Source organism: Spea bombifrons, chromosome 10 (assembly GCF_027358695.1).
Source record: "Spea bombifrons isolate aSpeBom1 chromosome 10, aSpeBom1.2.pri, whole genome shotgun sequence".
Lineage (NCBI taxonomy): Eukaryota > Metazoa > Chordata > Amphibia > Anura > Pelobatidae > Spea > Spea bombifrons.
The window spans coordinates 14,351,416-14,377,814 of record NC_071096.1 but is presented as its reverse complement, the minus strand read 5'-3'; the positions used below and the strand labels follow the sequence as shown (position 1 = coordinate 14,377,814).

The 26,399-nt window shown below is 38.2% G+C and overlaps 1 protein-coding gene across 1 annotated transcript in view; it reads right to left on the bottom strand.

Moving 5' to 3' along the window:
• Nucleotides 1-26,399, bottom strand: part of LOC128467987 (mucin-5B-like) — a 42,304-nt gene that overhangs the window by 8,936 nt on the left and 6,969 nt on the right. Inside the window, exons 2-25 of the mRNA XM_053449765.1 lie at nucleotides 19,407-19,466; nucleotides 18,250-18,303; nucleotides 17,854-18,112; nucleotides 16,705-16,819; nucleotides 16,360-16,450; nucleotides 15,845-15,951; nucleotides 15,106-15,322; nucleotides 12,982-13,107; nucleotides 12,529-12,646; nucleotides 12,315-12,453; nucleotides 10,372-10,479; nucleotides 9,378-9,572; nucleotides 6,515-6,584; nucleotides 5,575-5,712; nucleotides 4,916-5,080; nucleotides 4,684-4,778; nucleotides 3,893-4,019; nucleotides 2,854-3,109; nucleotides 2,710-2,756; nucleotides 2,365-2,465; nucleotides 1,851-2,002; nucleotides 1,637-1,775; nucleotides 989-1,099; nucleotides 683-862 (exon numbers count right to left, since the gene is read on the bottom strand). Of these exons, the coding sequence (XP_053305740.1) occupies nucleotides 683-862; nucleotides 989-1,099; nucleotides 1,637-1,775; nucleotides 1,851-2,002; nucleotides 2,365-2,465; nucleotides 2,710-2,756; nucleotides 2,854-3,109; nucleotides 3,893-4,019; nucleotides 4,684-4,778; nucleotides 4,916-5,080; nucleotides 5,575-5,712; nucleotides 6,515-6,584; nucleotides 9,378-9,572; nucleotides 10,372-10,479; nucleotides 12,315-12,453; nucleotides 12,529-12,646; nucleotides 12,982-13,107; nucleotides 15,106-15,322; nucleotides 15,845-15,951; nucleotides 16,360-16,450; nucleotides 16,705-16,819; nucleotides 17,854-18,112; nucleotides 18,250-18,303; nucleotides 19,407-19,466 (3,170 nt within the window). The remainder of the gene's footprint in view (nucleotides 1-682; nucleotides 863-988; nucleotides 1,100-1,636; nucleotides 1,776-1,850; nucleotides 2,003-2,364; nucleotides 2,466-2,709; nucleotides 2,757-2,853; nucleotides 3,110-3,892; nucleotides 4,020-4,683; nucleotides 4,779-4,915; nucleotides 5,081-5,574; nucleotides 5,713-6,514; nucleotides 6,585-9,377; nucleotides 9,573-10,371; nucleotides 10,480-12,314; nucleotides 12,454-12,528; nucleotides 12,647-12,981; nucleotides 13,108-15,105; nucleotides 15,323-15,844; nucleotides 15,952-16,359; nucleotides 16,451-16,704; nucleotides 16,820-17,853; nucleotides 18,113-18,249; nucleotides 18,304-19,406; nucleotides 19,467-26,399) is intronic.

Genomic DNA, 26,399 nt, shown 5'->3' with positions numbered 1-26,399 from the left:
TACCCTGGCTCGTGCACCATTTCACTGCTGAGTGCTGCATTCCGGCCTCAGTATATAGTGATAGGTGTTATGCTGTACCCCCATCAATGTCTGCCTCAGTATATAGTGATATGTGTAATGTTGTACCACCTTCAATGTCTGCGCCAGTATATAACGATAGAAGCTATGCAGTTTTAAAGTGATTGTGGGGGGGGTGCCACATACAGGATCCACCCCAGGTGCCAAATACTCTAGGTATGCCCCTGCCTAAAGGGTTACTTGTGTTTAGAAGGACAGGGTTTCTTTCTCCTTCATCTTATCAAGAATACAGAGCCTACAGTACCTACGAACCACCATCTGTCTTCAATCTGTACCATATGTATACTAGTTTGTTCTAACAAATAAACCTATTTAAGAAGACTTAGAAGCTGTGGTCTTGATTGCTTTTTGGTCATGGAAAAGTTTAGATATTTAAGACAAACAGATATCTAACAGACAGACTAACACATTATGGTCAATGGACAATGGCCAGTCTGATCAAATACATATTGGTACATAACAAAAATGAACTGCGGACTAAGCCAGTACAGGGGCTACCTTCTGTCCTGATATAAATACTACCTACAGAAGTAACTGACTCTTAGGTAAAAAATATAGATTTGTTTCTTAATGTAACTGGGTACCAAATGAATTTAAATCTCACCTTAAATGTTTTTGTAACTTTGATGAAGATGCTGGTCTTCTTGTCCCATAAAAGTAACAGGCCATTTTTAGCTTCTATGACCAAGTAAATTCCCATTAAACGGACCCTGTAGGGGACCTCTATTCCTATACCTCTTTGTACCACATTTAGATGATCATCAGCAAGAATGAGCTCATAACTCTGTGAAAAGAAGTATGTTTATAAAAAAGTCATGATATTTGATAAGAACAGGCACAATCATTGATAAGTACAATGCATATATTTTTATTGTTATTTATGCAATATCTCATTAAATGTGTTACTCACACCCAGGAAAACTTTAATGGATTTGGAGCAGGTCATGCCTGTGGTGCCACAGGGTATGTTCTCAGTGATGACTCTAAAGGTGCTATTGCCATTATCCAGACTGCAATGATCCTGGTTGTTGACATAGGTAGGATAATGGGTTAGCTTAAGATTTCCAGTATACTTTATGAAGGAAATGCATTAACAACTTTAAAGGAAATCAATCTCTGCCTGATGACACACACACATCTGGTAAAATTAAACTTGAACCACTAGATTAGATTAATAATTAAACAAGTTAACAGTTAAATCAAGTACTACTACATACTGTTAAAGTTCTGTTTTTTTTTTAAATATTAGGGTGATTGAACACATATTTTCTGTTAGGCATTACAACAAATATGTCATATTTCACATACTTCTTAAATGTGTACTGCCATTTTGAAGATATGATAGTTTATGATACTTTATTACATTTCAATTTCATTTATAATATGCTTAATAGGCTAATAGTTGATTCACTGCAGGTAGGCTAAGGTTACTATTGGGAGCTAAACAACTTATACCAGTCTGTTGTGCAGGCAGAGTTTTAGTCAAGATAAGTCTGGGTATTGCGAGTATCATCAAAAATAAAATAGAGGAATTAAAGTGATAAAATAGGTTATATACCTGTGAGAGGGTATACTGACAGTTGCCATTAAAACTGTAACGGTTTCCATCAAAAGTAATATAATGTCCGTCTCCATATACTTTACAGGTCCCCAAACATGAATTGTCAGTACATTCCCACATTCTGTTCTTGCAAACACTGTAGGAAAACAAAACGATGACATATTTCTTCTTGGAGATTCTGAAATGTTAAGCCCACTTCTGCTTTACATACCAAGTGTTACATTGGACTGTGATTGAATCTCCTGGTGCAAATATGACCTCATTGTGGATACATGGACACTGCGTTTCTGGAATGCAACCACCTTTGTCATCTGACACTAGCCCTTGTGGACAGACACAACCTGGAACACATCTTGTATTGTACTAAAAAAAAAAAAAAAGGCATTGTGGTTATCACATATTTAATACAGCTAGATATAGGTTTGAATGGGTTTGGTGTACATTTTATGATGGGAGTGTCAGTGACACTAAACTTCCATCTTCTATCTCTCCTTATCAAGGTTTTTTAAACTAGTCTGTAATGTATTACAGTGGTGTACTTATTATCAATATTCCTATTTGAACCAAGTAGGGTTGTTCCTAAACAGGAGGATAGGTTTTTAAACCAAAGCTGTAGATGTAGCTAGCTTAAAATGTTTAGCTATCATTGTCACTATGTTGCTGATTGAGGGCATGGCTTACAGAAGCATGTTAGATAGACCCAACATTCTCTCTACTCAACTTACGCATTGCATATCAAGGGTCTGACAACTTTTAAAGCATTCGGATCCCTTCATGTTTGGCTTTTCATTGTCACAGCCAATGTAGATCATGGGGTCTTTGCAGTCTAAAACAGAAAAACATGATGAGTTCAAAGGGCTAAAGGTAGATTTTTGGTAGAGACAAAATTGTTTGGGGGAATGTTGGGTGTTTCATGACTTAATTTACATAGATGAAAAAGAAAAGCATATTTTCCACTCCAATATTATAAAGTCTAAATACATTAGCATGGATACTTGGACAAGGCTTATCATAAACTAACACAGAGTGGTATTTTATGATTGGTACATTGTTAATAATATTTTTGGCACCTGGAATACTTGGTGGAGTGCAGCTTAGTTTCCCTTTGTTACACGTGCTGTGGATTAAAAAAATAAATATGACACCTTTAGAAATCAGCCTTACACATTAATCTACACAACCTCTGGAACATAAGACATTTATTTCTTCCATACCATATTGTTCCACTTTCATGGATGGTCTCTCCTGAGAGCATAGGAATGCCCCTAAAATAACAAGGGCAAGAGGCTGCAGGGACACATTTACCACTGATGTCCATGTAATATCCCATTCTGCAGGTACAGCCAGGCAGTGGATCAAAGTGTATATTGCACATAATGTCACGTTCACTAAGAGAGCGGCAAGTAGGTTGACAGGAAGTGATGCTGGAGCTGAAGACCAAGTTTTTGGGGCAAACTGTGATATACTTGCCTGTATGAAGAAAAAGGTTCTAGATTAAATCTGGTATAGATATCTGTCACATTTATAAACAATTTGTTACACAAAAAACTTTGGTTAACTTACTCTACTCGTTGAGTGAAAGGTGTTTCTGGCAAGTCAATATACTTTTAGGGAGACATTTATAAAATGATTATCCCAACTAAAGCATCGGAGGATGGGTTTGCAACAAAAGAAAGAGAGGGAAAATAAAGACATTATGTCCAATGTCACATATCCTATATAGCAAAGGATCACCGGAGCTGCTTATAAATGTCAACTCCACTCTGCAGGTGGCAACAATGAATATACAAAAAAACTCTCAGCAGGTACTCACTGGATACAAATGTATCACCCTCAATCATAAATGAGGAAAAAGTAGGAACATCAGCCAGGATAATAGTCAGAGCAGTTCTTTTCTTTATTTCTGGAAACACCGACCGTTTCGGTGTGAACAAACGCCCTTATCAAGGTGAAACATACAAATGGTATTCACAGATAACCTTAAATACCCTCCCTATAAGGTCAGGTGACCCAAATCAGAAATCAGAAAGGACATGCATACAAGTGAACACAGATGTTAATGGAGGCAGCCGTGTTGCTATATGTGGAAATACAAGAAAACACATGATAAAGATTCAGGTCATGGCTATGAATCTTCAAATCAGATCAGCCCAGGAGGCAAGAGCATCGTGCTATTCTTGTCAATCCTCCCCAATTATTTCAATCAATGAATGTTAAATGCTGTGTAGTTGACATTTTTGGATTAACACTTACTGCAAGCTTTAGTCTGCCATTTTTCTATAATGACTCCTTTGACAGCACAGGCCCGTACATAAGAGGATAAGGCAGCACACATGCAGTCCTCACTCTTTTCACAGCTGCAGGTATCAGTCAAGCAATTCTATGGGAGGAGATGCATTAGTTTACTGCTTGTTTTTTGTCATTATACTCCATTAGTTGTTTGTTCCTATTATGTCACCTATACTTTCCACCGTAAGCTTCTCCAAACTTTCCCTCTTCCGGGGTTAGGCACAGGAATAATAAAACAAGGACAGTGCTAGCCCCAGACAGTCTTCAATGGGTAGGCAAAGGGCATGACCAAATAACGCTCCCCTGCCCTGAGAAAGATAAGCGTAAACCAGAAAACATAGCTTCAAGTCTAACTTAAAAAAGTTCCCAGGTATGATGTCGCAGAGGGCATGGAGGGGGCATAAACTGCCATTTCCAAGAATTTAGCACCTTGACAAGGCTCCTGGAATTCACTTGTAATTTTCAGTCAGCCACAAAGCCTATTACTGCCTAAACCCTGAAGCATGCCTCTTGTGCAAGCAAAATGAGCTGGGGCATTGCTCCATTTAAAAAGTCATAAATATGGCTAGGCAGTTCGGAACTGTGGATACCCATCTTGAATAGTGTTGTTTGTTGTGTTTTTTATCCCCAAGATGTAACAAAAGTAATTTTGTCACCTATGTGCTGTATGCATTATAAATCAAAAATAATAATTAATAATTATTTTTATCTTTAAATGGAAAATGTTATGTCATACAGAAAAATAAAAAAGTAACCTTGTAATAAGCAGATGGGTTCACAAAATTGTGACACGGGTGGAAGACTTCATTGGTAGCAATGAGCAAACCACACCAGTGTTTTGCATATTCCTCTGAAAGGGAAGAGAAAAACAAAGGATAAGCTGGTAAAAACAAAACAACAAAGAGCATTACGGATAGGCAGTGCTTACACACGTCATAAATATGATTGTCAAGAAAAAAAACCAATGGATGTTTTCTAGACACCTACCACTTTCAACACTTAGTGAACAAGGGTCATCAAAAACATTTTTGACACTCTGACAATCAGCTGCCGTCTTCCAAGTATTTACAAAGGCAGCAGCTGTGCCTTCGATTACCCCATTGATGGCTTGGAAATCATCTGCTTGCTGGTTATTGAAGTTCCCACAAAGACCTAAAAATAAAAAAAAATGTTTAATAAATGTACAGGCTCCCCAAACATACCTAATAATTCTTGGGATATATCCCTGCGGCTTCAGGTATGGCAATTAATTACTAGGCATTCAGGACAGAATTCTGATCTCTGAGTGGAATGAGTAGTAGTGATGTTCAGCTCAATCTACCCCCATGTGTTTTTATAATTTTTTTTTGCCCACCCATGACTATGAGTCTAGCTTAGAACCTTCAAAAGCAGACATATTTATCATTAAACGGAAGCCATTGTGTAAATTAAAATCATTAGGTATTAATTAAATTGAAACAGCATTAGGGTGCATCTCTTCTTGTGTTAAATGTATTATATTTTTTTAAATTTAGTGAAGGCTTCTTACACTTAGTGGGATTACATATTTCCGGGTAACTATATACTTCTGTGGTTATATTATATCAGACTATTTACTTCTCATCTGGAAGACACACTAAATGACAATAGATAGACAATGCCCTTACCACAAGTTTTTGCTTTATATGAAGGATCCAGAACCAAATATAGCTGCAGGAAAGGTTGGATTTGAATCACTACCTGGAGTCCAAAGTTTGCGTTAAAGATAATGTAGAAGGGTGAAGGCTTGAAAAGTATAAAAGTAGCTGCAAACAAAAAACACGCAATCATTAGTATTATACAGGCTTAGATGGGTCCAGCCCACAATGTGTTCATATCTTGACAAAGATCCCAATGGAGACCAGTGTAAATTTGTACTTCATAAGTCTTAATAAACTCTTCTTTTTCCCCCTGTCTATTCCAATCTATATTTTTCTCAGCTTTCCTATAGCTACTCATTTTATTTCTGTCTTCCTTTCATTTGTATCTCAAAAACTAATGTCAATAAGAAAGAAGGACAGTAGATTCATTAAAGTGTCATAACTTCATTGAAGCAGATCAAGAAATCTTGGCACTTGACACATTAACGTCTTGCGTTATCATGCGTTATCACGAGTACAGATTTTATTTTATGTTTTATATGTTGTGTGTTCATGAATGCAGGATCCCAGTTCCTGTGCATGAGCAGACCTTGCTTGATGGACAATGGGGAAATAAAGACGTGTTTATAAATGATACATCGTTTAGTGGCTGGCAAACATGCATATTAACAGATATTGAAGGTGAAACTCTTTAGATAACAATTGTGCAAACCTGACTTTAATTAAGTGAGGTGTGCTTAAACATTTTATTTGTTTTAATAAAAGGAAGCATGCGGTAAAAAATCACCACAGCTTAGCAGTAGATATTCTATATTAGAATTTTCATGTTATTCTTTAAAGATAAACAATGAGTTCCAACATTAGTGTCATTTTTATTTGATGCTTTAATTCACAATAAAATATTAGACTTTTTTTTATGAAGTTATGCTGTTAAAGCAACATGCACGCTTGTATACGTTGCACAAACCTGTAGTTACGGGCAGTTCAGTATACATAAAATTCAGGTAGACATCGCCAAGAGATTTGATCTCGATTGTCTAGCAAAACAATGAAAGAACATAACAAGATCAGTGACAAAAACACAGTGAATGTGTTTAACCCCTTAATGACAAGACTGTTTTGTACTTGTAGTACACTTACGGACAAAAGGGTGTTTTAACATTTTTGCTGTATTACTGTTTAGCTGTAATTTTCTTCTTTCTCATTTAGTGCACCCACACATTATATATTGGGTTTTTTTCTGGACAAGCATGGCTTTCTTTAGATACCATTATTTTCATCATATCATCTAATTTACTAAAAACATTTATAAAATATGGTGATTTTTTATGACTTTTTCTTACTTTTATTTCAAAAAAAAATTTTACTCATCTGCAAAAACTAATGAAAACACTTGCTAATATTTGTCCTGAGTTTAGAAATACCCAATGTTATTATGTTTTGTTTGCATTTTTTGCATGTTATAGGGTAATAAGTGTTTTGCTATCTCAAATATAGTCATATTGCCTCCATCTCCTATTTGGGATATCATTGAAGCCGACCAATGCAATTTACTCCATCAAACCCTATATGTTTGAACACTAGACACACCAAGGCATTTCAAATGCTAGTATTTTAACTCTTTCCATGCACTAATTCTACCACCAGCCTTTGTCAAACTTTAAGGTAGGAAAAATATATTTTTTCCCCACACACATTTAAATTCAGGTATGAATTTACCATTCCTGATATATGCCACTGTCAAACAAACCTCAATATGTGTTCACCAACACCTCCTGAGCACAGTGATACCACCCATGCATGTGTTTGGGTTGTGTGGTGTTAAAAAGTATTAACTTTTCCCATGCTCACATTTTACCATCAGCCTTTGTCACAGTTTGCCATAGTATTTTCTTGTGTGTTTTTTTCCACATACATTCTTTTAAGGTATGAATTTACCGCTCCTGGTATATGTTACTTTCAAACAACAACACAATATGTTTTCCGCCACATCTGCTGAGTACAGTGATATGAGTTTGTTGAATTATTTGGGAGGTAAATTGCCACATTTGTAAGGTGTGGATTTTTAGGAATTTGGACATCTGGTCAGTTGAGCCCATATCTTATGTGCCATGTGTCTTATTTTTGGGACATCTTTGAAGCTGGCCGATACGATTTACCCATCAAATCATACATAGATAATTACATAGTGCGTAGTTACATAGTACATAAAGGTGAAAAAAGACCTCAGTCCATCAAGTTCAACCCTTCTACCTAACCTTCCTACTCTTGATCCATTCTTTTAAGCACTCCATGGGCATTTAAAATGCCAATATTTTAACTCTTTCCAAGCAACATTTTTGTGAAGATATAGCGCTTGCTTATAAAAAAACTAATCAGTGTGATTAGTGAGCTGGGCTCCATTGACTCTATGAACTCACTAGTGTGTCAGTTGGTGCCGCCATCTTGTGAGTGGCAGCAATGTTACTCACTGATGGTGCTTGTGGTTGCTCTGCGGAGCAATCACTAGGCAATCAGGGTTAGGGGGATTGTGTTGCTGAATGGCCCGATGTCGAGGCATGACAGCAACACGGATTACGCTTAGGAAGCGATTGCTGATCACTTCTTAAGCTCTGTTTTAGCCTGCCGTCGTGGCCATTTTTGGAGGGGAGGGCTTTCCTCCCAAGATCCACGGCTAGCTTCCTTTGGCTAGTTATTTGAAAGCACCTTGTACATTTACGGGCTTTGTCATGAATGCATTGCATCGTGAGCCTGTACATGTATGGGCTTTGTCGTGAAGGGTTAAACAATGTGTGTGTCAGTGAGAACAGGTTAGCTAGTTATTGCATGGCACTGCTTGGTACTCTATCTCACAAAAGGGGATTCAATGATTTAAGGTTTAATAAAGAATATATGCAAACAAGTCAAAGTCCTTTCTAAACTTTAACCAGTATTAATGGTGGTTGAAAATGCATGGTTTGTAATTCAACTCTCTAGTAGTGCAACTTTTGAAGGGACGGTTTAGTGTCCCCGACACCCCCACTATACAAGAATACATATTAAAGTGAGGAAAAGCCAACCAGAGATCAAGAAAGCCATTATAGACTTCCCATTCAGATGGTATAATTGGAAGGTAACTGGACCTGGACATTCCAGCAGAGGCCCTGAAGGCAGACCTGAAGAGATGCTGTACTCCCTCTTTAAGAAGATATGGGAAGAAGAAAAGATTCCGTGGACCACAGCAACAGTCTTAAACCAGGTCCTCCTAGAGAGAACGAAGGATGTTGTGGATCCACAGCTTCAAGATGAGCAGGCAGGCTTCTGGCACAACAGATCATTCATTGGCCAGATGGCAACGCTCCCCATCATAGTTGAGCAGTCCTTGGAGTTGAACTCGTCACTGTACATCAACTTTATAAACTATGAGAAGGTATTTGACAGTGTGAATAAAAAGACCCTCTGAAAGTTGCTTTGACCTGATGGTGTCACAGCCAAGTTGTGATGACGGAATGTCCTGCAGAGTGATCTATTAAGGTGCCCAGACAGCTTCCAGTCATGAAGAGGAGTCAGCTTGTTGCATCCAGTAGATTATGAAGATACCCAACAGCAAGCACAGAAACCAGTGGACACTGTGGAGCCAGCTCGATGATCTGGTCTTTGCTAATGACCTTGCATTTCTTTTGCACAGCAAACAGCAGATGCAACAGAAGACCAATCTAGTGGCACCCATGTTTTTACAGGTTGGTCTCAACATCCAGGACAAGATCGAAATTCTCAAGATAAACTCCATCAGCAATGACCAAGTCACTCTGAATGGAAGCCCCTTGCAACAAGTACAGTCCTTCACTTACCAGGGCAGCAGCATCAGGGGACACTGATGTAGATGTTAAGGCAAGGATTGGCACAGCAAGAGCAGTCATTTTAAAGCTCAAGAACATCTGGAGCTTCAGAGAGCTGTCTTTTGCAATAAGAATTTGACTGTTCAGGTCTACCATATGAAGATGAAGCCTGGAGCTGTAGTTGGTGGCCCATACTGGTAGGGTTGACTGACATAAGTAAGTAAGTAATAAAGCAACCTGATCAACCTCATGTGATATTCTTAGGGGCATGAAAATCACGGGCATAACACTTTTTTCTTGCTGTTCAATTTTTTAGGACTTTTGTTTGTCTTTTATATGATGTGTACTATCATATGATTACTATCATGTACAATTCCATATTTTCACTTTGATCCCAACATTTCATACATAAATGTAACTGTTTTTTATAGGTTGGATTTGAACCTTGGGGTAACTGCTAAACTGTAAGTTGCATTATTGCAAGTGAATGTATATTTTCTACATGGGCTAGAGAATCTAGGAATAATAATTATTTAAAATAACATTTTAATCATTACATTTTAAAATATAAATCAGAGGTTCAATCTGAAATTAGGTTTAAAAAACATTTTAAAAATGTTCACCAATATCAACCTTAGGAATGAGTTTGCTTAGCACTACAGGTTGCCTCTTAGAGGAAACATTTCCCCACTCAATAAAAATGGACAACCCCATACATTAAAATGACTTAAAATGTGGGAAAGGCTTACATTATGTTCAAACTTGCTTTCTTTGACATACCTAAAGTAAACACTCAGGCACATTTAGACTTTTAAATAGCTGATGGGTTCTATGAATATAAAAAAAAAACATTGCAAAATATATAATTATATTACAAGTTTTAATGATTGGTATTTCAAGTCATCACTAGAATCACTTTTTATACATAAGCCGTATTGAGTCATGTTGACATCATATTGAGTAGACTGAAAGACTGTGTAGACTTGGCATGCATACGAATCCTTACCTGTCCAGTATTAAGGATAATAGTAACTCCTCTCAGACATGATTCGGTTTCTCTCCTCCCACAAGGTCTTAACTCACCCAAGACTGTAAAGTTGCTTGCTGTGCATAACTATAGGTAAAACACGATGTTTAAAAAGAGAGACTAAAATGTAGCAACCTCACATATGATACATTAATTATATACCCTATTAAACAAGCAGGGCCGGCCCAACAATGGAGCCGAGTGGGGCAACCGCTCCAGGCGGCACTTTTGAAAGGACGGCACTTTGCCGCCCCGAGCCCTTTTTTTGTTTTTTTAAAGCCAAGAAGAGAGAGAGAGGGCGCCAAGTGGTTTTATCTTACCAAGTTGTCAGTACCCACTCGGCGCCCCTCACTCTCTCCTCTGCGAGCCCTCTAGCTCGGTGCCGGCTTGTAATGTTGAGCGCCGGAAGATGACATCATTTCCAGCGCTCAGCTATACAAGCCGGCACCGAGACCGAGCAGGAAGACTCACCGCAGGACTGCTGAAAGGTAAGTATGGTGGGGGGGAGAGGAAGGGTAGATAATGGGGGGAGAGGAAGGGTAGATAATGGGGGGAGAGGAAGGTTAGATAATGGGGGGTGGCAGGGAGAGGAAGGGTAGATAATGGGGGGGAGAGGAAGGGTAGATAATGGGGGGGGCGGCAGGGAAAGGAAGGGTAGATAATGGGGGGGGGGCATTTTGTCTTGGGCCGGCCCTGTAAACATGCCACATGTTAAAACACAAACTACTCACACATTTTGGAAAATTAAATGTTTATGGATGATAATCTATTTGTAGCTGATTTTAAATGTTTTTTTTTACAAGCAAAGAGAGTCTGCTTATTGTTGATTCTGTGTTGAAGGAGTGTGTGGTGCAGAAGTGCAGAGGTATGGAAATGGGCAGATGGAAAGATGTCCACATGGGAGCTGCAATAACTTAGGTGTTTACAGCTTCCAGGGCTCTTCTGTCTACAAACTCTGTGCTGTCCTACACATAAATGTTTACTTGGGAGGTATGCCATAGTATTGCCTCTTATATCACCTTACATCTCATGCTGCGTCAAATAACAATTGAAATAGTTTCCTTTTTACCACAGCAGAGATTAGTTGTGGTGGGGGCAAAACCTGTAACTTTAACGAACACTAAAATGTATAATAAGATATACATGTCTTATACATCACCTATGCTTTTGTACCTCATAGAGTGGGGCTGCCAACTGCTAAAAAATGGGTAATATTGATGTTGCAGCATACAAAGACACTTTAGACAGTGGTTTGCTTCCAACTTTGTGACACAGGTTTTGGGAAGGCCCTTTCAGCATTACTGTGCCCTTGTGCACAACGCAAGTCCATAATGGTTTGGTGTAGAGGAACTTAAGTGGCCTGCATAGAGCCCTGACCTTAATGCCACTGAACACATTTAGGAGGAGTGGGAACTCCGATTGAGAGACAGGCCTTCTTGTCCAACATCGATGTCTGATCTTACCAATGTTCGCTTAGCAAATTCTTATAGACACTATCTAAAATCGTGTCATAAGCGTTCCTAGTAGAATACGGGGCAACTCCATAGTAATGCCCATGGTTTTGGAATGGGATGTCCAATCAGCTCATTTAGGTGTGTTGGTCAGATGTCTACATACTTCTTGTCATGTAGTATAATTATTACGGGACTAACAATTACATTTTGTAATTACATAAAGATAAGTTGGTTTATTTTATAGCTTCTTATCATGGATCTTTATAATTATCTATGTTTACATATTCAGTTATTTTGTATAATATATAGCTATTTAGTGGACAACAAAGAAACCTCATAAATGAATGGCCCCTGGCTGGACAATGCTAGTGTGATTTAAATGGTTATCACCTTTATCCTTTATTCTAAAAGAGCACTAAACTGAGCACTCCAAAATATAGTAGTCTAGGCTAATATGTGTTTCCTCACCTTAGAGATGACATAGATGCAGTCTCCATGTACATCATAACGCATCTCATCAAAGGTAGTGATATGGGACCCTCCCTCGATAGCACAGGTTGCAGAACATGGGATATTCTTACAGTCCCATTTCCCATTAAAACATACGCTAGAAACAAGAAACAGTATTTATAAAAACAACATACAAACAACATGGACTCCTGATGATTAGATGTTCACTTACCAGGTTGAACAAGATGTTGAATAGGATGCACCCGGCGAATATATGTTACCATTGTAGGTACATGAGCACTTCTCAATGGGAATACACTCATAGTTGCTGATGTCATCAAGAATTAAACCTTAAAAAATATCCTTATATAGATTACAATGAACATGGCTACCCTCGTAGTTTTCAACTTTGTTATATTAAAACCACAAAGAGAGTTGCTAACACTCTCATTTCACTATTAATAACCGAGTCAAAACTGGCAAATCAACTTTGACTAAAGACTCAATTTTCTTTAGGTCTCATATGCAATATTCAATTATTAAAATTTAATCAATTCATGGATAAGTAGGAGTGCCTTTGGTAATCATAATTTGTATCCATAGGTTATTGCTATAATGTACAAATCATTTTCTTTATTGTATTTAAACAGAAAAAAAAATCTTAAATTTTGTTCAGTTATGGTACCTTCAGGGCAAAAGCATCCGGCCATGCAGTACTCATCACAAGTAAGCACCCTCTCTGGGTCAGAGCAGCTATCACTACAGGGGGAACCACATTCTTTATATTCCATGTTTGAAGAGCACATTTTAGCTAAGTAAACACAACGAAAAAAAAGCATTTTAGTGGGTTACTTGTACTGTACTGTTGGAGATATTTGCTGTTAAAGCAATTATGTAAATGTGTTCCATAAAATAATCCATCTCGGAAATTCATCCCGGAAAGACACCCCTAAATTACTAGTTAATTCCTCGAGATATGCCATCTTGGTTATTTCTACTCTCTGTTAACTGGGGTTTTACCAACCATATCTACTCTGTCAATCTTCTTATCCCATCACTTCTGACCTTTATCTACAGAGCCCCTAACAACACTGCACCCCCTCTGATGTCAGACCCTCTCCTACTTAAAACCCACCCATACAGAGTAGCATACATTCTTCTTCATATTAAAATGCATTGTGAAGGAAACTTTGAGATCTCCGCGCAGCTGAAGCATCCAGATTCTCATATTCTGTTTCTTTGACTCAACCTCCTAATAAACTATAAGCTCGTGATAATATGGCCCTATTCTCCTGGAGTGCCACTGTGTTATAACACATGTTCATGTCAAGTTCAATGGCAAGTTCAATGTTATGTGGTAATGTGTATGGGAAAGTGGTGGATGGGGTGTATATCTCACCTGGTTTTCTCAGCCAGGCACGGTAGCAGAAATCCAGGAGGATACATGCTGCTGTAGCAGAGCGTAGTCTGCTAGGCCTCTTTTGTTTAAAGTTACATGGGCTGGATTTCTGGGACTGGAGGACAGGTTGGAAGTGGGCGAGCTCCAGTCCACACCCCTAGTCCACTACGGGTTTTCCTTACTCCCAGGGGTCCTCAGGTGAGGCTTCCTATGCGTATACTGGGGAGGAAGCCTTAAAAGAGAGGGCTGTTAGGTTTGCAGGGTGTAGGAGAGATTGAGTCAAAGAGCAGCTACAGCCTGCGCTGCAGCCCACCAGGTATGAACCTTTCCCTATGGACAACTGGTTATTTTGCTTGGTGCCAGACCTTAGGCCTGTAGTGGGATAGTGAGGTATCCTGATGTTTAGTTAGAGCCGGACAGGCTTAGAGTTTGTTTTGTTTGCAAGGTGCTCTGTGCCTACATCATTTAAATAAACACCCTCTTGAACTTTTGAAACCTGCTGCCTGTGTGAATACTGTCATTGCCGCCCCATGTGTGAGCTGTTCCCTACAGTTATTAGTAATTTATTTTCTGCCCCACTGAAATAGAGCGACTGAATCTGCTGGTAACAAGTAATGTAACAGTTAACACACATTAAATAAGCCAAATTGTTCCTTAATCCCTTCATTTCCAACCCTAAGGACATCCTTTTCCCCCCCAAATCATACATTGCTTTTGATGGACTTTCCGTTGATACTATTTGCATATGTACAGTATATAATTTAGTAAAATAAAATGTTAGAGACTATAGAAAATACATTGGAAAAAAACACCTGTTTTGCCCTTTTACTTAAGATTTAGGTGCAATCATTGCAGAATCTTCCCATGCACTTGCAAGGAGCACCACAAAAATATAGTGACAACTGGAGCGGCTCTTAGAAATAAATAGCTCCAATGCTATTTCAATTGCACTTATTGCCAAATAAAAAGCACAAGGCAAAGCAAGGGCGAATTTGTTCACAAAGGCCCGGTCTGACCTGGAATGGTATGTGCTAGCGTGAGTGTGTATGTGCGTTAGTGTGTAACTTTGTGTGAATGTGAGAGTGTGTTTATATAAATATGTGTGGGCTGGGAAGGGCAAAGGGCTGATGGGGACACTTGGTTTTATCTGCCACCTAGGCCAGAAGATGCCGGTCCTCCTCTGAGACAAAGGTTGTATTAATTGTGTTAAGCTAACAGTTGTGATGGGCATCATACACAGCAAACGTAGGCCTTTCTGCAGAGGAAATGTGCTGAGGTTGGCCTAATAATTATGCTTAACCTCTCCTGTAAGCTGAAATGTTTCATTACTACTCAATATGTAGTAAGTAGTAATGGTTACCGGTGAACAATGTGAGGCTGCAAAGACATAAACATTGCACAGGAACTTACGGCATAGGTCTTTAGTTCTCCAGTTCTCTGGTTTTCCTCCGTGGTAAATACATTGACGAGAATACTCAGTAATAGTTGAACAATGACAGGAGTTATGGTTCTCTTTTTTGCATCGGCATAAATCTTTGATGCAGGCATCAATGTAAGGCTTGGCATCAAGTACAGCATTGCAGCTTGCAAAACTTGGGCCTTTAAGTATGTTTTCACAAATGTTATCCTAAGTGCAACGAAACAAGTTTAAACAATTGACAGATTTAATGAAATGATCTTTAATAAAACACGAATACAAAAAAAAAGATAAAACTGCCTCTCTATTGCCTTCAGAATGTCCTTTTCCCTCAAATTCTTAAAATAAGGAAATGCAAATGACAATGAAACCAAAGCCTTTCATACTATTAGTGGCCTTTTCCTGTGTCACGAATATACAACCTATACAATTAAATAAGCCATTACACATTAATAAAATAACAGTTTCTGAACAGTGTTTGTCCATTCAAATGTAATATTAAGGATTATTCTCCAAATATTTGGAGTATGCAAGAACCACATCTTAAAAGGGGGCAAATTGGTTTGAATGGGAGGCCATCCAATTCAGGTCTTTAAAAAATAAAGGCGGCATGGGAAGCAGGTGTTAGCATGAAAAAAATACAGGTTCTCTGTAATTTCTCAAATATATCATTACAGCAGTGCTACTAACTAAGCTGATTTTTGTGCCAACTCTGGACTTCAGAAGGCTTACTTTGTCAGCGCAGTCATTCCAATCTGGAGGCTCTGTGGCTTCACATTGTTCATTTGGTCCCTCCAACTTTTGAAGATCTCCGAATTCGGTGTCTGAAATCTGGATACCTATGGAAAAAAGCACATCTATGTACGTATGAAGTTTGGATACGTATCTATGTATATCAGTATTGATTGTCCTATTTGCTAAATTACATGTCCAGAAGAGATATGTAGAGTATTTTTGCTATGTACTCATACATGCTAGTTTTGTGTCCAGATTCCTAGTGTGTGGAATAGGTAACATGACAAAAAAAGTCATATATAGATAATAAGGGTTTGACTAAACATTTTATAAGAAATGTAAGATGCCCACAACTGCAGTTGTTGGACAGAGTGGAAATAAAAAGTATATATATATATATATGTATTCCTGAGTGATATTAAGCAATTTACTACCCCAAGTTTTCACAACATTTTAATTTCTGCAATTTATTGTATCATACTATATTATTCAGGTAAATGTGCATTCCTCACCATTAAGAATAAATTCATTGGATAAAGGACTTCCATTAAAATCGCCACAAAGTCCGCACGTCTGGTTGGCATATTTTTCAGCAAGTTGGAGCTGTATTTAAAACACAACGCGAAAATATATATTTAAAAAAAAAAAAGAGTCATCTTTTCTGAATATATCAATGTTAAATACCGTCTTATCATAGTCTAAACTAAAAGTCTTGAATCCAATGAAAGTTACATTTCTATCCTGCATATCAACAAGTTTTTAAATGAGTTATTCAGCATTAGTTTCAAAAAAGGTATTTAACTTTTATAAACCTCATATGCAGAGGTCCTTTGCGACTAGCAGGGTTTGAGTCTTACCTGAAAACTCCCATCTTCTTTTTTAAGAAACACTAGCCCAATCTTAGCGATAGTTTTTGTATAAACTCCAATTTTCTGAATAACAAGTGCTGGTTCACTATAAGGAAGGTCCACACTGAATGAAACAAAAAAGTGGTTAATACCTGCATAATTATCATCATTATTTTTAACAAGGTTTTTTTATGTCACGTGTGTCATCAAATCAATGTTAATGATTGTAACAATACAAAAAATGTAAACTTATACTTATTGTATTAAAAAAAAAATCGAGTCAATATTTCTGGGCATCTCAGTAGATCTGAGTCTCTTGGATTGAGCAGGTGTCTATTGGTGGTAGGACTTGCATACATTCAAATAAATAAACTTAAGGGCGTTCTACAGCTTTATACTACATGACAAAAATAATTATGTATCATCATCAAAGGCTTACACCCTACAATATTAACATTAACACTCTAATGCACAGCACAGACCAAATTAATGATAAGAAAGCATTAACCCTTAAGGACAATGGGTTGTCCTTAAACCCATTAATGACAATCCATTGTTGTGTCGTGAAGGGGTTAATATCTGTAAGGGGAAAAAAGTAGACCACAACAAAGAACATCAGTTTCATTTGTAGAATATGGGCATGTAATTGAACATACAGTATAACCTTAAGTAACATATTAAATAGGATACAAGTCCCCACTAGTAGCCTTTCTAGATCTTTACGGTGCGTCTTCAATGACCTTTTACAGTTGTTTTCATGCTTTCGTTGCTTTGTTTAGGATGCATATGCAGTAAGAGTATTTGAAAAGCGTTGTGTGAATGTTTTGCACATTAACATTAATCTCAAAAGTTTCCTGACTGCCCCCATAGGGATGACAAACTTACTTTTCATGGCGTTTATAACTTTTCATAAACTGTGCCTTATTGCTATCAGTTTCATAAACGATTGCACGTGTTATTTTTAATGCATTTCTAAATAAACACTTATGTTTAAGAAAATTGTGATAGTAGACTGTACATTTTATGGAAAAGCCTAATGTTCCTGTGTCCCACCAGTTTTATGTTAGTACGCTGCAGTTGGTTCCTAATTTTAGTCGCATTGCTGTTTTGAAAATGTATACAATAGGTATGCATTAAGATTGAGAAGGTAATGCTCACAGTATTCCATTGACCATTACATCATGGTCGATCATCTCCACTAATGTTACATCAATTTTCATTGTTATCCTGCAGTGCGAAAGAACATTGTTGACCACGGAGTGCCGTATTTGGATGAGGAAGTCTTCATAATTGCTCTTACAGTGGGAAGAGAAGACGTAGTTGCAGGTTCCAGGAAAGTAAAAAATATTTCCATCAAATGTCATGTAATGAAAATTATTCCAGTAGCTGCAGACTTTATTATGATTTATTCCAATGGCTGGAAAAAAAGACAAAATGACAGGTAAGGTATTATATAAATTACAGAACAACCTAAACGCATACTTTTTATGTGATTAAACATTTCAATCAGATTACCTTTTATATGCACAATATATTTAAAAATAAATGTCTTACTTTTGATAGGATGAGAGCCAGGCAATGAGTTATTTGATGTAAAAGGAATGACACCTGCAAAAAAATAAATAAACAGCTATAGTTACTTAGAAGAGATTCTTTATTTATACATGTACCTTTTTTAATCATAAAATAAAAATGTAGAAATGCCTTCTTTAATCAATTACTATATTTATTGACTCGGTATGTTCTCTTGATCCCTACATGCTAAGTATAGAGACCAGTTGGAGTGTTTGACAATATTTATGGTAAATTCAACTAATTCAGCTTCATTTATTCAGATCTTGGAAACACTGGCAGGATTTTATGGGTTTATGTATTTGGAGCATAATTTGTATTTACTATATCGAGCAACTCAACATTTCCCCAAGGCGCTTCTTTACTGATGCCAATTGGAACATATCCATTGCTAGAGACACTGTAAGTAACTGCAGGTAAATCAGACGGGTACCATCTTATCAGTAAACATGATTTACTCTGGAGGGGAAGCATCATAACCTAGGGTATAAGAATTAGAATCTGGCTTTTCATGTCATATTGTTAACGTTTATCCACATGACGTTAGAAATAACAGCTGTAAACCTTTGTCTCCTGACATTCTGGCACTACAAAAAGCCATTATATGCCGTGCATGGATGCACTGTCACAAAGAAAAAGAACAAAGGGACAGACTGACCCACAGTCAATTGCTCGTGTTCATTTATCAAAGTTACTATATAATGTCTAAAAGACCTATATCGACTTTGCATTTGCCTTTATTGCTTCAACATGTTCATTTGTGTTTAATTTATGTACGCTGCATGTTTTTTCCAAGCATTGTAAAAAAAGATATAATGTAAACAATCATCGATATGCCCTCCAAAAAAGCTTTGTAGGTGCTGTATAAGAGGGAAAAATGAATAGATTATAGAAAAAAGCACTACCACAAAAGTGTTAATATCATTTCCCCAAACTTTTTATGGTCTAGTATTAGTAAAGAAATGCCTTCTGTATGGATTTATTTTAATTATAAATACATTACAGGTCTGGAATGTGCCTTCTGTATCTCTGGATAACTATATACTAAAGAGAAAATTGTGCTTTACTTTATAAAGAAATAACCTCAGCACATAAGCACTCTGGGATTTCAAGTAATATGAAACATTAAAAATATTTACCTCGCATTTGATCAAATACATATTCTTCCTCTGAAGCAAATACAAGCTCTTGAATTTGAGCTGCAAAAGAAAACCAAAAAAAAACACAATGAATACATTTTGTAAAATGTAAATTTTCGGGGTTATTAGGTAGATATATAAAGGATGTAAAAACATTAACTTTTCTATAAATATTTTTATATTTTTTTTAATATCATGTATGTCCCTACATGTATTAAACAAGAGTATAATAGCTATTGTTACAGTAACAGTAATGTCATGCGTAATATACCGGTACATCTATAATTGGCACACCTTATATTTCTGAAATTAAAGTTGTTCTGGTCTCTGAATCATTGTATATTGTTATTAAATCTGTTCTAATTTTAGGTGTGTGTACATTAGTTCATATTAGATTTTAGTTTTGAGTCCCATATGTGATTTTCAGGCCAAGGGAAACAATTTAATTGAGGTAACACATCACTGTATTGGTTGCTTAACCACAAGATAAGTACACAGATGGATGAAGTCATGTTTTTACAGCCATGTACAGTATGCAGCCATAGCTCTGTCTTGAATGTATGTACTCGCCTTAAGGCATAACACATTCTCTAATACAATTATTCATACTATCCATCACACCAACATGTAAATGTATTCTCCCTCATTCACATTCACTTACGCACACTCTCATACACGCCACATTTTGTTATGTAGACAATGCACTGTGCGTGAAACGGTCAGGTACACATCCAGCAGCATTTATTACCTCCAAGCTAGTGAGGCTGTGTGCCATATGCCAAAATACGTTCGTTTGAGGACTCTGTATAGTCCTAGAATGGCAATTGTCAAAATGATGGTAACTGGACTTATGGCCATATTTAACCTCTTCACAAGGAGGTGTTTTCCCACCCTAGTGACTATTTTTTTCCATATTAACTATGCTTGTTCAATTACGATATCCCTTTTTATGTTTAGTGTGCCCACACAAGTTTTTTTTTCTACCTTTGTCTCTCCCTATTTTCACCTGATCACTGTAGTACCAGCGATTAGCCTCCATATGGGTCATCAGAGGTGCCAGCAAGGAGAGTATATGAGCGCGTCTATCTGTATATCTCCAAAGACCTTCTTGGAACCAATCTCACTCTGATCATTGTTTCTGGTGGTGTCAAAATAGTATGTTCTAAGGTCCTTAGGTGCACGTACCATCCAATTTTGGTAATATTTTACCTCTCTATGTTTAAGAATGCTGACAGGACAAGGCTATGAGCCTTTGGGTCTGGGAGTGTAATTTAAACCTGTCCAGATCAACTTTAATTCCTGATCTTGGTTCACTCTCTGACTAATTAGTTTAGTCAGGGTTAGAATCTGTTTTAGATGTATGCTTGTCAGAATATGAACATTTTGAACACATTTGTATGTAAGGCAAAGTTGGCATACAATACACTGACTCTATGAGGAGAGGTCTGGCGCCTTCGGGCTCAGGGAAAAAGTAAAACCAAATGGCCTCATCGGGCCCTTGACCCCCCCAGCACCTGGTTATTTGCATACACACTGACATATTTACACACACACTCTGGTTCTAACACACATATACACTCAGGCTAACACACATACTTACACCAAGTTTAGGACTGCCCAGCCCTGTGAAAAATGTTGGACCGGGCTGGCATCCCCCAGGTAAGCCCTCCCCTGTGGACTATATATCTAAAAGGAGAAAGCATCCCAGGATTTTACCTATGGGCTACCTATTCTCAGGAACTCACTGCGCTGTTCTATCAGACTCTCTCCTACTCATTATAACTTTTAACACTCTTTAAAAAAAATCATAGAAGCTGACACTTTATACTCTTAATGTCAATTACTTGCATCCTAAAAGAAGCCATTTGTCCCCCACATATTTAGTACTGTCACATCACTAACTTATCCACATGCCCCTCTCTACAATCAAATTCTTCTCAGCCAAGCAGTTCCTCTCCCTCTGTTCTATCCCTCCTCAACCTAATCCTGATAGATTGTAAGATTGTGTGTTAATTTTGGATATTGACATGTTTAATGGTTTCGTTAATTTTTGCTATCCTCTCATTGTAATAACACTATAAATGAAAGTAACATAGAATACACCTAAAACAATGTTGCTTTGTCTATATTAAATGCAGAATATTTTTTTCCAGTGTAACTGTTGTTCTTAACACTCATTGTAGATTGAAGGTTGTGTTAATACAATTGCAGTGTATAATAAGAAAAGACCAAAACACCCTTGATATTAAAATGCATTTATATGAAGTAGAGTTTTATCACTTTAGTGTCGTTTCATCTGGTTAGAAAATGGGGAGAATTTTTAATTAACAGCAAAATGTCACTAAAGTGAGTTATGATTGGTAGTTCAAAATGTATGTAACAATACAAATACAAATGGTATTTGAATTCCTAATAGTAAGACTTGTCATTCTTCCAGAATTTTTGTAATAATATCATCTAACTACTATATATATATATATATATATATATATATATATATATAAATGCAATGCAGTGTTTGACACACTCAAGTTTGTATTCCACATTGTATTAGTATAATGTGTTTTTGTATAATCTCTTTGTTTCCACAGTATGCATAAATCAGATTAGATCAGAAGCATTGTATTCTGGAAGGTTAAAGGGCTGTGTGACAGGTCACAGAGCTTCTTTATCCAAAAAGACTCTTTGTGTCACCTGTTTCACTGCCAAAAAAGATCTGGAACTAACACTAGTACACTGCTTTTGAATAATTTAATTTTGCATTATTAAATTTTTTTAATAAATTACTGGAAAAAAAATGATCATATTTTATGGGATATATAATTCTTCCTCATGATTTTTCCTTAGTCTTTGAATTTTATTCTTTATAGTAGCACATACTCACACCCAGGGCCGGATTAAATGCATCATGGGCCTGGTGCTGAGGATTTTGGTGGGCCTTTTTATGAAAATAAATAAAATAGGCAGGACAGACAGAATCTTAACGCCTCGGCTCCTCAAGGGGCAGCTGCCCTTTTTGCCCTGTGTTAAAGACAGCCCTGGCGGCAAGGCCGTGCTGGGAATGAAGAGCAGACCTGAAAATATTTGGACACCAGCCCCATGTATTGTATCGTGTGGTCAAGCTCTTGTGCCCACACACCACACCCCTTACACACGCCTATCTGAGCCACACTACTTACCATCCAAATAGCTACAAATCATTCTTTTTAAAACTATATTAAATTTATTTTACTCTTTAATTTACTTTTCCTCTCACTGATTTTGGGGCCTAGAATGTTTTGTCCTCTGAAGTAACTACAAATACAGGAGGGTGTTTTATCTCTGGATAAGTGAAAACGTCATAGTTCTATTTATTCCTACAGTAAGTATAGTGCCAAGAAACAGATGACCAAACACACACCAGGAGAGGTTCTGCCACACAGATACCTGAACACACACACACACCAGGACAGGCTCTGCCACACCAACACCCAAACACACACACACCAGGACAGGCTCTGCCACACATACACCCGAACACACACCAGGAAAGGCTCTGCCACACCGACATCCAAACACACACTAGGACAGGCTTTGCCACACATACACCCAAACACACACACTGGGACAGGCTCTGCCACACAGACACCCAAACACACACACCAGGACAGGCTCTGCCACACAGACACCCAAACACACACACATCAGGACAGGCTCTGCCACACTGAAGCGGCAGCCCGGCCGCTAAGTTCAAAGCAGTCGTCGTGCCACTTTAAGATCGCATCCACCGGCCGCCTAATGAAGTTGGTCTTACAACCGCACCATGACTGCTTTGAACTTCACAGCTGGGTGGCAGCTCTGAATGTTGGTCTGTCGGCCCTCGGCCCACATCGGCCATGCATAGACCCAGTCAGTCCGGCTGTAAGAAATCGTTTTTATACTTTTATTCTGTCACACACCTTAGGCTTGACTGCAACTTGAGTACTGGGAACACATGTTTTTGATCATGTAATGTAGCTATTAGAGGATCCTCTGGAATAGTGGTGTATCCTATGACTGCTTTGTTAGGAGTTCCTAAATGCATACATTGTCTAAATATAGTAAAGCACTTGTACACTAACTGTATGTAAAAGGGTATAAATATCTACGGTACCAAAGGCAAGGTCTCTTTCACCTTCATCTCACCAAGAATACTGAGCCTACAGTACCTGTGACTACCATCTGTTCCATCCACCAGTACTGCATGTATATTACTTTGTTATTGAATAAACCTGCTTAAGAAGACTTTGAAGCTGTGGTCTTGATTGCTGTTTGGTCACTGGAGAAGTTTAGATATTCAAGACAATAATCTAACACCGGCCCTGACTGAGCCTATTTTCAGGTAAGGGCCTGGAGCTGCAGCTCCATCAGCCCCTACATTAATCCGGCCCTGCTCACACCCCAGGGACAGCCAGTCTTCAGTCAGTGTTTTCTATGGCAAGCCTTTACTGCACGTTTCTTTTTGAATTTCCCTCTCCAAGGGGGGATATTGTGCAGTTGTTTGAAGAGATCAAATTCTCTGACTAAAAGAACCAGCAGTGACCAGAAGAAAGAGTGATTTGACACTACCAGACCACGTGGTGAGAAGGAAAGAGCATTCCAGAACCATGTATTGTATTGATAACAGATTGAGCAAGCAGCTGATCTACGGTAAGTATGGATTTAATTGATACTTTGGCCTTTGCAAGTAAACTTGAATATAAGTTTGTTCCTTCTTGCTTCTCAGGTTGATTCATGATTTGCGCCATGAGTAAAAAGGATTACTATGTATTGTATTGTATTGATCAAATATGTTTTTTGTAATCAATTGAAGTATGAATTATTTATTGGATTATTATGTGGAGTATTATATGGACAATAGAATGGTCTGAGAGGAGATTATCATATCATCTAGACCGGCCTACTCTCAACAACAATGGAAGTTATCAGTGTTGTTTAACCCCTTCCGTACCGGGACGTACCTGGTACTTCCTGGTTAACAGTCACCGGTAGACCGGGACGTACCAGGTACGTCTCCTCCAAAAAACGCCCCCACATCACCACAATCGCGGTGATCGCGGGGGCGCTGCTGCTGCTGTCTGCCCAGGACTCCTGGGCAGACAGCACAGCCTGTCTAAGCCCGCCCCCAAGCCTACGATCACTCCCACGGAGTGATTTTGTAGGCAGAAACAGCGATTGCAGAAAGATCTGCAATCGCGGTTTCAGCTGCCACAGGCAGCTTCAGGGAAGGGGGGGGTGTTGAATGGGTCCCCACACAAGTGTGGGGACCTGATCCAACACCCCCCTGCTGCCTGATCGCTCCATGAGAGCGTCAGTGCAGCGTTAACCCCTTCAATACCGCGATCGCGGCATTGAATGCCGCGATCGCGGCATTGAAGGGGTTAATTCCCGTTTTGTAGGGGGCTCTGCTGCTGGTGGTCTGCCTGAAAGCCCAGGCAGACCAGCAACAGCAAAAACGACCCGCCAGAAGTCCTCTGATCAGTCCTGTAGGACTGATCAGAGAGATTCCTCCCCTACAATCTCCAGTCTATTGGAGATTGTGTCCCAGCTGCCAGAGGCAGCTTCAGGGACAGGGAGACAGGGTTCTTTGGTCTCCACATGAGTGTGGAGACCAGACCCCCCCCACCCTTCCTCAGTTAACCCCTACCCCCCTCTTCCTCAATTAACCCCTTCAATGCTGCGATTGTGTATGACCCCCATCGCAGCATTGCAGGGGTTAATATTAGTCCCCACAAGCTTGTGGGGACTAAATATCAGTCAATGCTGTGCTTCAATAGAGCATCAGCATTGAAAGAGTTAAAAAAAATGTAAAAAATAATAATAATAATAATAATTAAAAAAAATTAAAAAATAAATTTAAAAAAATTAATAAAATAATAATAATAAAAAAAAAAAAAAAACCACAGACCTGAAAGTCCAGGGTGCTTCCAGGTCAAATGCTGGGCTGGGCTGATCAGATCGCTCCTGGCCAATAGGAGTGATCGGATCATTATGGCAGCCCACGGATGACCCTGGTCTACAAAGAGAGAGGGGTCATCTAGGGTAATTATGAAAAAACACAAATTATTAATAAATGAAATAATCATAATTATTACCTGATCACTTGTCGGTGACATTTTAAGTCGCTGATTATTGATCGGTCTCCCTGATTGATGTCAGCGGCCTAAACCTGTCACCTGTACAAGTAATCTGATAAAAAAAATATTTAAAAAAATGTAAATGCACATGTTCCAGTTTTGCCCTCATAGCTTCCTCAAAAAATGCATGAACCATGCATGTGAGGTCTTGTTGGAATCAGGGGATCTTGGTGAACAAAATGTGGTGTTTTCTTCCACTGTTGCACTTATGGTGTGCAAGAAATTCAGTGCAACATTGAAATGTATGCGTTAAAAAAGCAGTAAAATAATTTCCCTGTGAAGTTTGGCAGACATCAGTGAAGAAATGGCTAGCTGAAAACTGTCAAAACTACCCTAGTTGAACACCTTGACTTGTCTACTGTTCATAAATATATACTTTTATGGGGTAATTTACAGTGGGGGGCTTCCAAAATGTCCCAAATGGGATATGGGCCCAGGAAACCAATTTCTGAAAATTCCAAATATGAAAACGAAAATGCACATGTTCCAGTTTTGCCCTCATAGCTTCCTCAAAAAATGCATGAACCATGCATGTGAGGCCTTGTTGGAACCGGGGGATGTTGGTGAACACAATTTGGTGTTTTCTTCTGCAGTTGCACATATTCTATACAAAATATAATATAAAATCTAAAGCAACATTGCAAAAAAAAACAAAAAAATATAAAAATACCTCAAAATTTGGCAGCAACTGCCGATAAAATCCCTGTTTGAAAAGTGTCAAAATGACCCTAGTTGTACACCTTGACTTATCTACTTTTCATAAACATATAATTTTGGGGGGATAATCAGTATCTGTGACAACTATTGCAGTTATTAGACTACCATGCCAAATTTGAAA